The 13342-nt window shown below is 41.1% G+C and overlaps 1 protein-coding gene across 1 annotated transcript; it reads right to left on the reverse strand.

Moving 5' to 3' along the window:
- Window positions 1-5163: 5163 nt before the first annotated feature.
- LOC117375216 (uncharacterized) lies at window positions 5164-13127 on the reverse strand. The gene is made up of 6 exons (XM_033971488.2): window positions 12986-13127; window positions 10689-10878; window positions 9321-9721; window positions 8717-8827; window positions 8043-8533; window positions 5164-6620 (listed from the first exon to the last, which is right to left on the reverse strand). Exons 1-6 carry the CDS (start codon window positions 13021-13023, stop codon window positions 6133-6135), a joined length of 1719 nt encoding a protein of 572 aa, XP_033827379.1. The 5' UTR covers window positions 13024-13127; the 3' UTR covers window positions 5164-6132.
- Window positions 13128-13342: the final 215 nt, after the last annotated feature.

The raw sequence follows: 13342 nt of genomic DNA on the forward strand, positions 1-13342 counted from the left end.
TATAACTGCTTCACATCTGTGTGAGTCAACCAACTTGTGGCACCTTTCAGCTGTTATTCCACTCCCTGATTCTTTAACAATGTTCCACAATTCACTTACATTTCTTGGTTTTGCTTCATAAACAGCATTTTTCACATCACCCCACAAGTTCTTGATTGGGTTAAGGTCCGGGGATTGTGCTATAATGTCTGTGTCATCCCTTATTTGTACAAGTAGGGTCCATCACTAAAAGGTTGGGTTCTGTCACCTGGACAACACTTTTAGAGTGAAAACATGTCACCACTCATCTAAGTTCTTCAGTTGTGATGCAGCTCTGGTGCGGGACTGTTTTAAATATCTCTCTGAAGGGAAGAGCTGAAACTAACACACCGCTGTCTGGAGCTGATTCTCGGAGGTCAAAGCACCACAGCACGGGGACTGCCTCTGGCCGCTGTTAGTGGGGCGAGAGAGGACTGCACGAGGACACTCACTCTCTCTGAGCGAGAGGGCTTCATGGGGGTAGACACTCTCTTTCCCCAATGTCGGATGCGTCCGGCCACCCTGGAAAGGAGGAAACCCATTTCAGCCGCTTGTATCTGCGACCTTGTTCTTTCGGTCATTACCCAGAGCTCATGACCATAGGTGAGGGTAGGAACGTAGATTGACCGGTAAATCGAGAGCTTTGCCTTCCGGCTCAGCTCCTTCTTCACCACAACGGACCGATACAGCGACCGCATCACTGCAGACACTGCACCGATCCGCCTGTCAATCTCACGCTCCATCCTTCCCTCACTCGTGAACAAGACCCCGAGATACTTGAACTCCTCCACTTGAGGCAGAGACTCACCACCCACCCGGAGAGGGCAAACCACCTTTTTCCGGTCGAGAACCATGGCCTCGGATTTGGAGGAGCTGATTCTCATCCCAGCTGCTTCACACTCGGCTGCAAACCGCCCCAGTGCTGCAGGTCCTGGCTCGAAGAAGCCATCAGGACAACATCATCTGCAAACAGCAGAGATGAAATCCTGCGGTTCCCAAGCCAGACCCCCTCCGGCCCCTGGCTGCGCCTAGAAATTCTGTCCATAAATAAATATATATGAACAGAACCGGTGACCGGAGCACCCCCCAAAGGACACCGCGAGGGACACGGTCAAATGCCTTCTCCAGATCCACAAAACACATGTGGACTGTTTGGGCAAACTCCCATAAACCCCGAGGACCCGATGGAGAGTATAGAGCTGGTCCAGTGTTCCGCGACCAGGACGAAAACCACACTGCTCCTCCTGAATCCGAGGTTCGACTATCGGTTGGATTCTCCTCTCCAGTACCCAGGAATAGACCTTACCAGGAAGGCTGAGGAGTGTGATTCCCCTGTAATTGGAACACACCCTCCGGTCCCCCTTCTTATACAGAGGGACCACCACCCTGGTCTGCCATTCCACAGGTACTGTCCCCGACCGCCACGCGATGTTGCAGAGACGTGTCAGCCAAGACAGCCCCACAACATCCAGAGGCTTGAGGTACTCAGGACGGATCTCATCCACCCCCGGAGCCTTGCCACCAAGGAGCTTGCCAACCACCTCAGTGACGTCAGCCAGGGTGATGGACGAGTCCGCCTCTGGGTCCCCAGTTTCTGCTTCCTCCTCGGAAGACGTGACAGTGGGATTGAGGAGATCCTCAAAGTATTCCTTCCACCGCCCGACAACATCCCCAGTCGAGGTCAGCAGCTCTCCACCCGCACTGTAAACAGTGTTGGTGAAGCACTGTTTCCCCCTCCTGAGGCGTCGGACGGTTTGCCAGAATTTCTTTTAGGCCGTCCGATAATCCTCCTCCATGGTCTCCCCGAACTCTTCCCAACCCTGAGTTTTTGCCTCTGTGACTGCGCGAGTCGTGGCATGCTTGGGCCTGGCCAGGCACTGCACAGTTTAACTTTCGTGCTGACTCTCCTCATTGCGAAACCAACAACTTCCTTCAATTCTGTATTTCTTACTTGTTAAATAAACATTTTATTTACATTTTTATTTACATTAAAGACATATTTGGTATGTACGGCTAACACATATTCCCTTCCCTTTGCTCTCTGCATTAGTCACTTAACCCACCTCACTCCCAGTGTGTGTGACCAATGTGACCAATACCATTTACAGTTTTGAATCATGTTTTTGTATATTCATGGAGAATCACCCTGTGACAGTGTGTGGGCAGAGCCTTGTACAGAATCTTAGAGCTAACCATAAGGAGGGTTTGAATAGGGTGGTAGAGACTTGGTTTGGTCCTGTTCTAGTCCTGGTTTACTTCCAGGTAGGGCTGTAACGATGATGATGTCACCCATACATGTTTCAGTATTTTAACGATCTCTCCCAGGCCTTATTCAAATCCTCCTTATGGTTAACTAAGATTCCTGTTACCCATGCTCCAGCACAACAGCTCTACATAAATATAAAAAAACATGATATAAAACAGTGCACAGCAGCTTGACAAACCTGATGCTGATTTTGTTGTGATAGCGCTCTGAAGACGGAGTGACTTATGAAGTTATTACTTTGTTTTTGGCAAATATAGCACTTTCAAAACAATAAAAGCCAACATGGTACATATAAATATATTATTTAGAAGGTGCCACAGGGTGATACTAGATCGACTGACAGTCAGAAAATGGTACTAGGAACTGGGAAACTTACAACATGCGAAGCGGAAGTGGTAAATGACTGCAAAGGATGAACTAGCCGTTATTACCTCGTGGACGTCAAAGGTGGTTGAGCTTAACAAACACAGGACAGGCAAAAAGGAGCTAAACCTAAGAAATGCTCACGAGAAGAAATGAGCAGAAAGCTTGAGGCTTACTCAACTGGGAAAGGGGAGCAGCAGATGAGCAGAATGAGAAGAATGGAGTGACTAAAAACAGACAAAGATGAGCATGTTTGGCACAGCACCAAAACGACTAAATTCAGACAGAGAATTTATAAAGAAATACAGAACTTACACAGAGAGATGAGATACATGACAGGCAGAAGCAGAGAACATGAGACAGCAGCAAATGCCGGCAGGACGTGAGGCAGCGATTGCCCGAAAAACACACGATAGATTTAAATATGGATCACAGACCACCTCCAGTATTTGACATTAGACTTACTGGGGATGCGATGGGCAGCGATGATGAAATTATGGATGGTGGCTGATCATGTAATTCCATGCGTGAAAGGCATGATGCTTTAGATGTGGATCAACCGTTATTGATAACCTCTACCACTGCCATGTTATTGCTCAGAACAATTGTGCAATTTGTTTCCTCCGTAGGTGGCAAGCTACAGCGATGTGCATTATTTCAGATAGAGCAGAGAATTTGGGGACTGAAGAGGAGTAACAACCACAGAAAAAAACAGAAGTGCAGTGTGCATATAGGCCTACTTTGAAATAAATGACACAATGAACTATGCAGGCCTATTTGAGTCCTTCCTATATTTGTGTAAAATTTGTATTAAAAACTAGCCCACTTTGTTATAAATAAAACATTTAGCTGCAGCTTAGTAGCTTTAAAAAAGTAAATATAAAATTAGGAACATTTGTGACAAGTCCATTTCAGTGTGCTCCCATCCTCTTTGGTTTTTGTTTTTTTTTTTTTCTCAGCCAGCAATTAACTGAATTAACATTAGAAAATCTACATCAGCTCTGGGTTTGTAATAAATGTTTATTTGTTTTTTGTTTTTCTGAAAAATAATAACCTATTAAATTCCATTGTTCTCACCTGTTTAATATGACTTTTGTTTCTGAAGTTCGCTGCAGATCTTCTGTATGTTGGGGCAGTAAGATGTGACTTTGATCTTCACACAGGACTGTAGGCTCTCATCTGTGAGGCAGGAGTGGCCTTTGGATTTTATGAAGTTCATGCTTGAGAAAACTTGCTCACATAAGTATGTTGAGCCAAAGATCAACAGCTCCAAATTCATACTTTTCCATGTTCACATATGTGTCAGGAATGGCACTCTATGTTTCAGAAGCCAGTCTGTCGGGTTTGGGGGGGTCGAGAGTAGTCTTCTGACGGGCGACTTCTTCAAGATTCGATGTCAGGCATTTGAACTTAGACCCCCATAAATCTTTATTGGCTGTTGGCCAGTTCAGTTTCTTGATTGGGCTTACTTACTCCCGTGACTGCAGATGTGTTCAGCAGAGATGGGTCAGTGTCCAGTGATGAGACAGGGAAGGAGAGGGTATTTTTTATTTTATTTTTTTCTCAAATGCAGCTTACATTGTCTTCATACCGAGGTTCACAGTGTCATCAGCTCTTGATCCAGTGACTTTTGAAGTAAATTCACAAAGCCCTTCTATGCTCCTCTCATTCTGGGTTCCCCATACGTTGACACTGACAAAAAATGAGTGCTCTTTATTCCTTTGTTTTTTAAACACACAATAGCCTCACAAATGTCCTGACCCTGTGTTTGGCCCTGTAGCAGTATCGGTTCAATCAGATCTTCCTGCGGCCCATTAGAGTTCACATATCTGCATAACAGTGCTCTCTGCTCAATATCATTTACACTTATTAACAATTGTCTTATCACAGACAAGTGAAAATGCTTGAGCTGTCATCAATTTACTTACAGGTGATGTTTATTGCCATTTTCACGGTCCTGTCCTTGACGGTCTTTGCAGAGAGAGGCATTTCTCTAATTCCTCTTTTCGTAAGAAGAGGCTGAGCTGTTACAAAACTAGCAGCTGTAGTTGACTGTGGAGAGGTGATCCACTTCTTAAAAGTCTGTTTGCTCTGCTCAACTCTCTGTTGCATTTGCGAAATTGCTCTTTTGCTCATATTCAGTTGGACATTTTTCAACAAATACTGACAATTTTGAAAATGTATTTCAGTGTTGCATTTTTTTGTTGTTTGATAATTTCTTCACCTATATCAAGCACACAGATAAGCCCGAGCACATAGTAAGCCAGTGTTGTTGGCAGTGAAGGTAAATGAATCTGTCCACGCAGAATTTAACGCTTGATTTTCTTTTGAGACATTTTTTTTTTACGTTGATGTGATGCACATTTTAGTTGACAAATTATTTAAAAAAAACAAAAAACTTTGCTGCACAGTTATCTTTGAAATCAAGGTCAAAGTAAGCAAAAATATATATTTTGATATATGTAAATAAAAATTGTATTAAGAAATAACTGTTATAATTTATTTATTTTTGTCAAGGGCAAAGGAATCCACTACAAAGAGGAGCCGCAGGTTGCCCACTCCTGCTCTAAATTGTACCTTCCTTAAAGAAGGGGTGATACAATTCAATGGGGTATTAACTGCTAACATGTTATTTTCATTCTGCATTTTAATTGCTGAAAAGTATACATATTCAAAATGTTTAAAAATGAAACAAAAGAAAATGTTTTACATTTTCAACACATACATGTTCAAGCCCTCAGATTTGCAGCAAATATGCAAAATGCGAAGGCATAAGCAATCAACCGTAAGTGAGTCAATCCAACTTAGTAACAACCAGAGAATGCTGTAGGGGACTTCTTTTTTCAGAAGCTAGAACAACAATAACATTTTTAAAGTGAAAACAGATCAATCTGTATTGTGCATCTGTAAGAGCCAATATATAAGTATACAGGTCAGAACCATAGACATCAAAACAGGAAGTCTTAACAATGAACACAGTTAAATTCATGTAGTTCTAAACAAGAGGAAACTTCAAAACGAGCTCCTAAAGTTTTTCTTATGTTTCTAAATAAAATATGCTTTTGTACTGCTGTAATTATGTAATAACTTACTGTGTGTACAGTAGGCTTTGACCACAACTTATTTGGGGAATCCAAAATCTTGAAACATTTTACATAATAATGCAATGTTGAACCAAAGATTATGCAAAATACAAAAAAAGTCAAAACAATTCAAAATTTTGAATGAATAAGAAGGCAACTGTTCCCTGCAAACATACATCATTACATCGTGCATGTGATTCTAACATTAATTTACTGGAGTCTTTTTTATCACATGTATTTTTTTAATGAAAATGCAAAGTTAAAATCAGTCTCTTGTCTGTCTCTATGGTTTTAGCATATTAAGCCTATAGTCCATGTAAAACAAAGTGCTATTGTACCACACAGCGCTGCTCTGTCTCTGTCTGTTGGTCGCCCACTGCTTCAGACGGAGCCTCATTGTCCTCAGTCTGTCTCCCATATGGTCTGCCCCTCTCTTTGGATTTCCTCCTCGAGGTAAAACTCAGACATAAGAATGGCTTGTTTTCTCTTGAAGGACGGTTTCCCGTTCTCCAGGAGCTTGTGGATCTTCTGCCATGATGTCATCTCCGAGTGCCACAGAGCGGATCGGGCGCGGATGAACTTGGACAGCTCTGTCTCACTGCCTCGGGCCAAACTCATGCTGTCTTTGACGATGAAGAAAACATCCATTCCCAGAAAGAGAGCATTGAGAGCAATGAAGCCTCCTCTGGCTCCGCGGGACAGGGCCAGGGGTCCTCGCGCCGCAGCCTGCCCCACGTCTGGCAGCTCGGAGGCCACTCGTGGGACATTACGCAGAGCTGCACCCTCTTCAGCTAAAACTTTACCTGCACCAGCCACCGCCTCCTCAGCCCCCCGCACCACCACACCAGAGGCCAAGTCCACCATGGCATCAATGCCTTTTCCCACTGCACCTAAAAAGTCAAGGAGCAAGTGGAAAAAAAAACGAATAACATAGTTACAAAAGGGTTCAACAAAACACAATAATCGTACATTGCAAAAAAACAAAACAAAAAAAAAACCCAAAAAAAACAAGTATCCAACAAGGTTAAGTAATATTACCGGTAATCCCACCAGTAAACCTGATTTTTAAAACATTTCTACCTAAAACTAAATGGCATTTATGGCATCCATCATAGATTCAGGCAAGGCAAGTTTGTTTGTATAGCACAACTGGTACACAAAGTAATTCGAAGGGCTTTAGAGAATAAGACATTAAATCAAAACGTAAATAATCATTATAAAATTAATATTAAAAGAAAAGAGTGCAGAATAAAACCTTACAGTCATATACACTGCTAAACAGAACCATTTTGAGCCTTGATTTAGACATTGTCAAACATGTTGGAGATGTACTTTGATGCTGGTCCATGGAGACACTTGTTCACAAGCAGAGCTGCTTTAAAGTCTATTCTCTGAGCCACAGGAGTCAGTGCAGAGACCTGAGCACAGGACTTGAAGCATGTGTGTGTTATCCTGTGTCTGTTTGTCCTTACTGTTTGTATCTATGTGATTTTGCTGGGCAGTGTCTGTGAAAAAGAATTTCCCCTTGGGGATAATAAAGATCTGTCTGTCTGTCTTATGTGCTCACACTTATTGATTCTGGTCAGGACCCGAGTAGCAGTGTTCTGGATGTACTGCAGCTGTGTTAAGGCTCGTTTGGAGAGGCCAGTGAGCAGGACGTTACAGTAGTCTAACCTACTGGAGACAAATGCGCAGATAAGTCTCTCTAAGTCTGATTTTGACAGTATACCTTTCATTTTTGCAATGTTTTTTTTTTATGGTAATAAAATGGATGTTATTGATTTGATGCGGCTGTTAAAGTTCAAGTCTGAGTCCATTATTACCCCTAGATTTCTAGCCTGATTTGAAGGTTTTAGAGAGAGAGACTGGAGGCTACCACTGGCAGTTTCTCTATGTTTCTGGTGAAAAAAGACAGCATGCAGAGATTGATCAAAACAGGTCACAGGATTGACCCCTGGGGCACCGCACAGTTCAGGGCCATGTCATCTGAGACATAGTTTCCAAGAGGTAAAGTTAAATAAAAAGGTAAAGTAAAGAAGGAAGCAGCAGGAGTATGCAAGGATAGCTTCTGCAGTCTTCAGAAGCAGGAAGCATTTTAATAGAAGAGTCCTAGATAAAATATTTCAGCTCCTCTTGTGAATTGAACAATGCTGCAGATTTAAGAGAAAGCTCTAAAATGGAGTATGTGTGTATCTGCTCCTATGGTTAGATGGCTTTAGTTCTCCAACAAAGTCCAACAGAAGATTGTATTTAAGTGCATTCATGTTTTAATTAATCTCTGAATAATAATCTATAAAACAAAAATCCCTTACCTGCTTTGCCCAGTATCTTTCCAACACCCACAGCTATATCCACAGCATCCAGAGGAGAATCTTCAGAGGTGACGTCATCCAGACAGTCCTGGATCTTCTTCACATCCTCCATGAATTTCTGGAAGGTCTCGCTGGCCCTCTTCTGCTGGGTGTGGTTGACCCCGATCTCGGTTGCCGTGGTGACTGCACTGTTGACTCCGCTGGTGATGCCTAGTCCCACCCCTGTCATGGTGAGGGCCAAAGAGGCTCCTGCAGTCACAGGGATCAGAGCCAGCCCAATGATGGACAGTATCCCTCCCACAGCCCCGACAGAGCTGCCCGTCACACTGGAGATACGTGCGCCCATGTTCATGCGGTCCAACTGAACAGCAGTCTCCTCCAGCTCCTTCAGAAACTGCTGCATTCTGGGCTCAGACTCACTGAAGAGCTGCATGAAGCTGCTGCAGTACTCCTCTTGGAACAGGAACACCATCCTGAAGGCCTCATCCTGCCTGAGAACAATAACATAAACACACACTGACTTAGAACATATTAGTCAGGTTTATTTAATGCCATATTACAAGTAATGCAGAGAACTTCAGACAGGTGGCTGATGTACAGTATAATGTGAGTGGAGTGGGTGTGTGGGCCTATTATTTGTTCAGTATTATTCTTTTAATCAAAACTTGTCTTACCTGAGTTCCTGAAGCAGAGTAATGATGTCCAGCATCTTTTGAACATTGTCTTCTGAGATTTCTTCATCGATGTTCACCACAGGACTGAAAAAGCTGAAGTCGCTCAAAGGCCTGTAAAGTAAACATTACCCTTACTCTACTGGCAAAATGTATATATATATATATATATATATATATATATATATATATATATATATATATATATATATATATATATATATATATATATATATATATATATATATATATATTATGCCTACTCAAATAAACAATAATAATAAACAATAAACTCTGTAATGGCCATTTTGACACACAAAGTAACTTCACAGTTTGGTTTACTGTTAATGTTTATCTACACTATTGGCTGTTTCTAAAATGTTCTTACATTTGTACAACTGGACTATTCAAACAATATTGACTTCTCAGTCACTCTCTGGTTATTCAAACTTCTTCTGTAACCACAACTGCACTTTGGCAGATTGAAGAAGCTCTGGCTTTTATACCTATGAGCCCTCCAAAAACCACAAAGTTACACTTAAACACATACAGACGAGGGTGACACTATACACATTTCCAGTAGCTCTGAGAACATGTGTCTCTTTACCCTTTCTTGATGGTGGCGCAGATCCTCTGCACAGCCTGGATGTACTGGTCCAGCTGATAGGCCAGAACCTCCACATTCTGCAGTTTGGGGCTGAAGAATTCTTTGTTGTCTCGTTTGAACTCCACCAGCAGGGGGCAGATGTTCTTAGCTGCAGTGATGATGTCCTGCACTGTGCCCAGATCACCCCCTTCAGGCAGCAGTAGCACTGGGTTCTCCTCCTGAAACACCTGCACAGAAGTGACAGCCAGTCTCTCCACAGCGTCCAGGAACACGTCCAGAGTCTGCAGCCCCATCAGGGAGGTCTTCAGAGAGGCACTCAGCTCCTCCTGCAGCTGCGTCTTCTGCTGGTCTGCTGAGAACAGCTTACTCCTCATGAACTCCATGAAAGCATTTCCTTTGTCCTGGAAGCAATTAGCAAATAATGTCAAAATGTATGTGTTTGAAAGAAGATTATATTATAACAATTCACCTTTTTTTCTCTTCCTGAAAAAGAGAAAAAGCTACAACACTACATTAAGGTCACCCAAAGTCTGACCCTCACCTGGTCCTTCACCCAATCTCCCCCCTGCTTGCCCTCCCCTGCTTTTCGCCAGAGCTGTTATCACCAAGAGCAAGGACACACCAGGCCTTTGCTGTCCCAGGACGTACAGTCATGATAAAGGTAATATCAGGCTGAGGCCCTGTGATGGAGCTATATCTACAATTACACCACATAGACTGGTTCACAGAAGGACAGTCCAATCACAGCAATTTAAGAAAATAACATCCAGTCGTTCTGAAACTAATCTGAAACTTGCTGTGCTTAATGTCAAATCTCTATGTAACGAATAATCTTCAATGAATCATTATATTTCTTTTTTTTATCTGGACTTCATCTTTTTAACCAAAACATGACTTACTCACATGTTAGCAGTGTTTTTTTTATCATTTGGTTATGTTTTCTTTAAAATGGAGCAAAAACAATCACCTTCCATTCTCTACTTAGTCTTTGCTGTTGAGGTTTGTATATGACTAAGTTTTATTGACAATTTTACTGAGATGCTTTCAGTCATGTGCACAAACTTGGTTTAGTCATTACAGGTGATTTTAATTTACATGTGAATTATATATTTGATGCTAAACAGCTCAGCTCTGTCCTTAAAACCTTTGGTCTGACTCAGCATGTCAGAGCCCACCCACAACAGAGGACACACTCTGGACCTGCTCATCACAAAAGGAGTAAATATTTCAAATGTAAATGTGGTGGATGTTGCTCTGTCTCATCATTTCCGTGTCTTCTTTGACCTGTTATTCCCAAACCAGCGGCTGGTCCTGCAGTCGTTTGAAGGAGACAAATAAATTATAAAAAAAACATACATTCTACAATACCTGGGACTCAGTCACATGTCTCAAGCCCAGGTTGATTCTGGCTGCTCTCTCTTTTATGTCGAGCAGGAGGTTTAACTCTGTCTCTCTCGTCAGCATCCATGTGGACAGTCCATCCATGAAGTCCCTCAGTGTCTCTATGTAGGAGAAGGTTTCCAAGGTGTAAACGTACAGCGCCTCCGTCAGGTCTGCCCTTTTCAACATAAATGATAAAAAGAAAAGTGTTTATAATTGACAGATTTGAAATTTTCTTTTGTTATGGATCATACCTGAATGACTGAGTGATAACCCAACCATAAACGAAAGAGAACGATTTTTTTCTCAATAAAAATTGGTACGGGACACATTTTTGAAAGGAAAGTAAACCATAAGATTAATATGACAGGTTTGTAGAGCAAATCGTGATAAGGGTCAACATTTGTGGATTTTCTGTTTGGATACATTTTAATATTGTGACAACATTAGCTCTGGCAGTAAGACAAATGAGAGTCAAATATAAAAATCACTAGTGTTTTGAGTTCATTGTTGTCTTCTTACGTATTCAGCAGATGTCGCCAGAGAGGCAAGTGAAACAGGACAAAGTAACTGCACAGGAGACGTTGGAGATGTTTTCTGCATTTAAATGGCATGCTCCAGAAAGATCACTATGATTTATTTATGATTACAACTTTTCCACTCCTGACTTTACAAAGGCCTTATGCAGATATAAGACAAAATACCACATATACACCAAAGAATCATAAAGTAAGCAGAAACTGGGGTCAAGGGTGAAGTGTCCTATTTGTGGATACAACGACACAACATGCTGAGCTACTGTTGCCCTCACAGAAGAAGGTAAACAGCATGAATCATTAACTTTGTGATGTGTTTGTTTTGTATCTTGGCCCTTGCTTATCTCTTACAGACTGTGGTGACAGCTGTTTAAATTCAACTATTCTGGACAATATGTTTAACTCACAATCCTGTACTTGTCATTTTTGTATCAATGCTGTCTATTTGGGTTTGGATTAAGTTAAGAAAGACAGTGTTTCCCAATCAGGAGGACAGGGACCCTTAAATTTAAGGCATACAAGTACTTATTAGATGGTATTTGGGATTATCATACTCAGAATAATCCTGACTCTCATGACAATAGTACTTTGATGTCAAGATCTTGTGAGAATTAAGTCATGTTATAATGTTCTTACCACATCAAAAACATCGCCAAGGCTCAAAAATGCTCTGTTCCACCTTGTGATGTCATAAAGTGGTAGTTTTTAAGTTACAGCTACAGTTTACATTTTGTTTTTGCATTGACTGGCAAATCCAGGGCTGAAATTATCCAAATAATTCTAGTGAAGGCGTATAGAGTTCACAAACACAGTGGAGCACTTCCTGTATTACCTCATGACATCACAAGGTGGAACAGAGTGTTTTCAGTTTGAGAGAAGTACTCAGCCTAAATATGCAGGATTTGTCTGTTAAACATGTGAATCCAGGTATGTTTGTGATGAGGAAATAACTTTATAACATGGATCAGAAAGCGAAATATCATCAATAATAATCGTTTTTTGTGTAAATATTTTATATCTACTACTACTACTACAAAAATAATTAACTGCAGTTGTACCTGGAATGGATTTGAAGAGGTAAAATTGCTTAGTATTTGAACATAAAATATCTTTACATCCTTATGAACGTTTTTGTTGGTCAAATTTGAATATCAAGATGATTAAAACAAGAAAAAAATAGATAAACTTGACTAAACATGTTTTTTTATATACTAAACATTTACTAGTACACAAGTTAGGGGAAAAGCTTTGGGTAGATTGGAGACCACTGATGGTATTTGGAAATAAAACGACAAAACACACAATTTTTCCAAAAACTAAACACATCTTTGCATTAAGTCTGAAGCACATGTAAGGTGTGATATGTCTGTTTGTTTGTTTTTTTTATGTGAAATGTGAGTAATATCTTCTAAAATGTTTTAAAATACATACATAAAATCATCAGTATTTTAACTAGACTTGTTGCTTTCATAGGTATCCAGCAGATGTCACCAGAGAGGCACAAGTATTGAGATTTTTGAACCTTTATTTGTAGTTTTTGTTACATAAGTAGGCCTACTTGTAAGTAAGTTCTAAATGTAGCCTCCATCTACTCTTCAAATACATTCAGTCATATCCATCTATAGAAAAACCGCTGCCTTTGCCTGGTTTTTAGCTTATCGGAAAGTTGAGATCCACCTCAAAGGCAATACAAAATGTAATAGTATAAAAGTACAGGAATATAGACGTATAGTAGCTGCCTTTGTTTACCTTGTGGATAGTTCCTCTTCTTGTGATACTTCTTCCATTGTGGACTAACGAGGCCTGATGAGCAGATTGTGAAAACACATTTGTGGAGAGAAATATATACAGCGAAGTGCACGTGACTAATGCGTCTATAGTTTCATTTTCTTCTCTCAACAACTGGTTCAGCAACTTCTGACACACCCAGAAGTAGCCACAGTCTGCCTCTTCCAGTGTTATGAAGCAGCTTTAAAGGTGCGCTATGTAACTTTTCTGGTGGAGGGTCTGCCACCTGTGTGTTTCCATGGAGATCTTGGTATTAAAATTGTCTACCTGGCTTTTTAAAATGATTATTACAGGTGTTTTAATAGGTTCCTTTTCCAG

Source organism: Periophthalmus magnuspinnatus, chromosome 8 (assembly GCF_009829125.3).
Source record: "Periophthalmus magnuspinnatus isolate fPerMag1 chromosome 8, fPerMag1.2.pri, whole genome shotgun sequence".
NCBI classification, from domain to species: Eukaryota; Metazoa; Chordata; class Actinopteri; order Gobiiformes; family Gobiidae; genus Periophthalmus; species Periophthalmus magnuspinnatus.

What these genes read in the sequence shown, in the direction of transcription:
- LOC117375216 (XM_033971488.2), bottom strand. Translation starts at nt 13,023, where the DNA reads ATGGAAGAAGTATCACAAGAAGAGGAACTATCCACAAG. An exon ending in GACATGTGACTGAGTCCCAG is followed by an intron (nt 9,722 to 10,688) that starts GTATTGTAGAAT and finishes AATTGCTTCCAG; the next exon opens with GACAAAGGAAATGCTTTCAT. An exon ending in TGCGCCACCATCAAGAAAGG is followed by an intron (nt 8,828 to 9,320) that starts GTAAAGAGACAC and finishes TTTACTTTACAG; the next exon opens with GCCTTTGAGCGACTTCAGCT.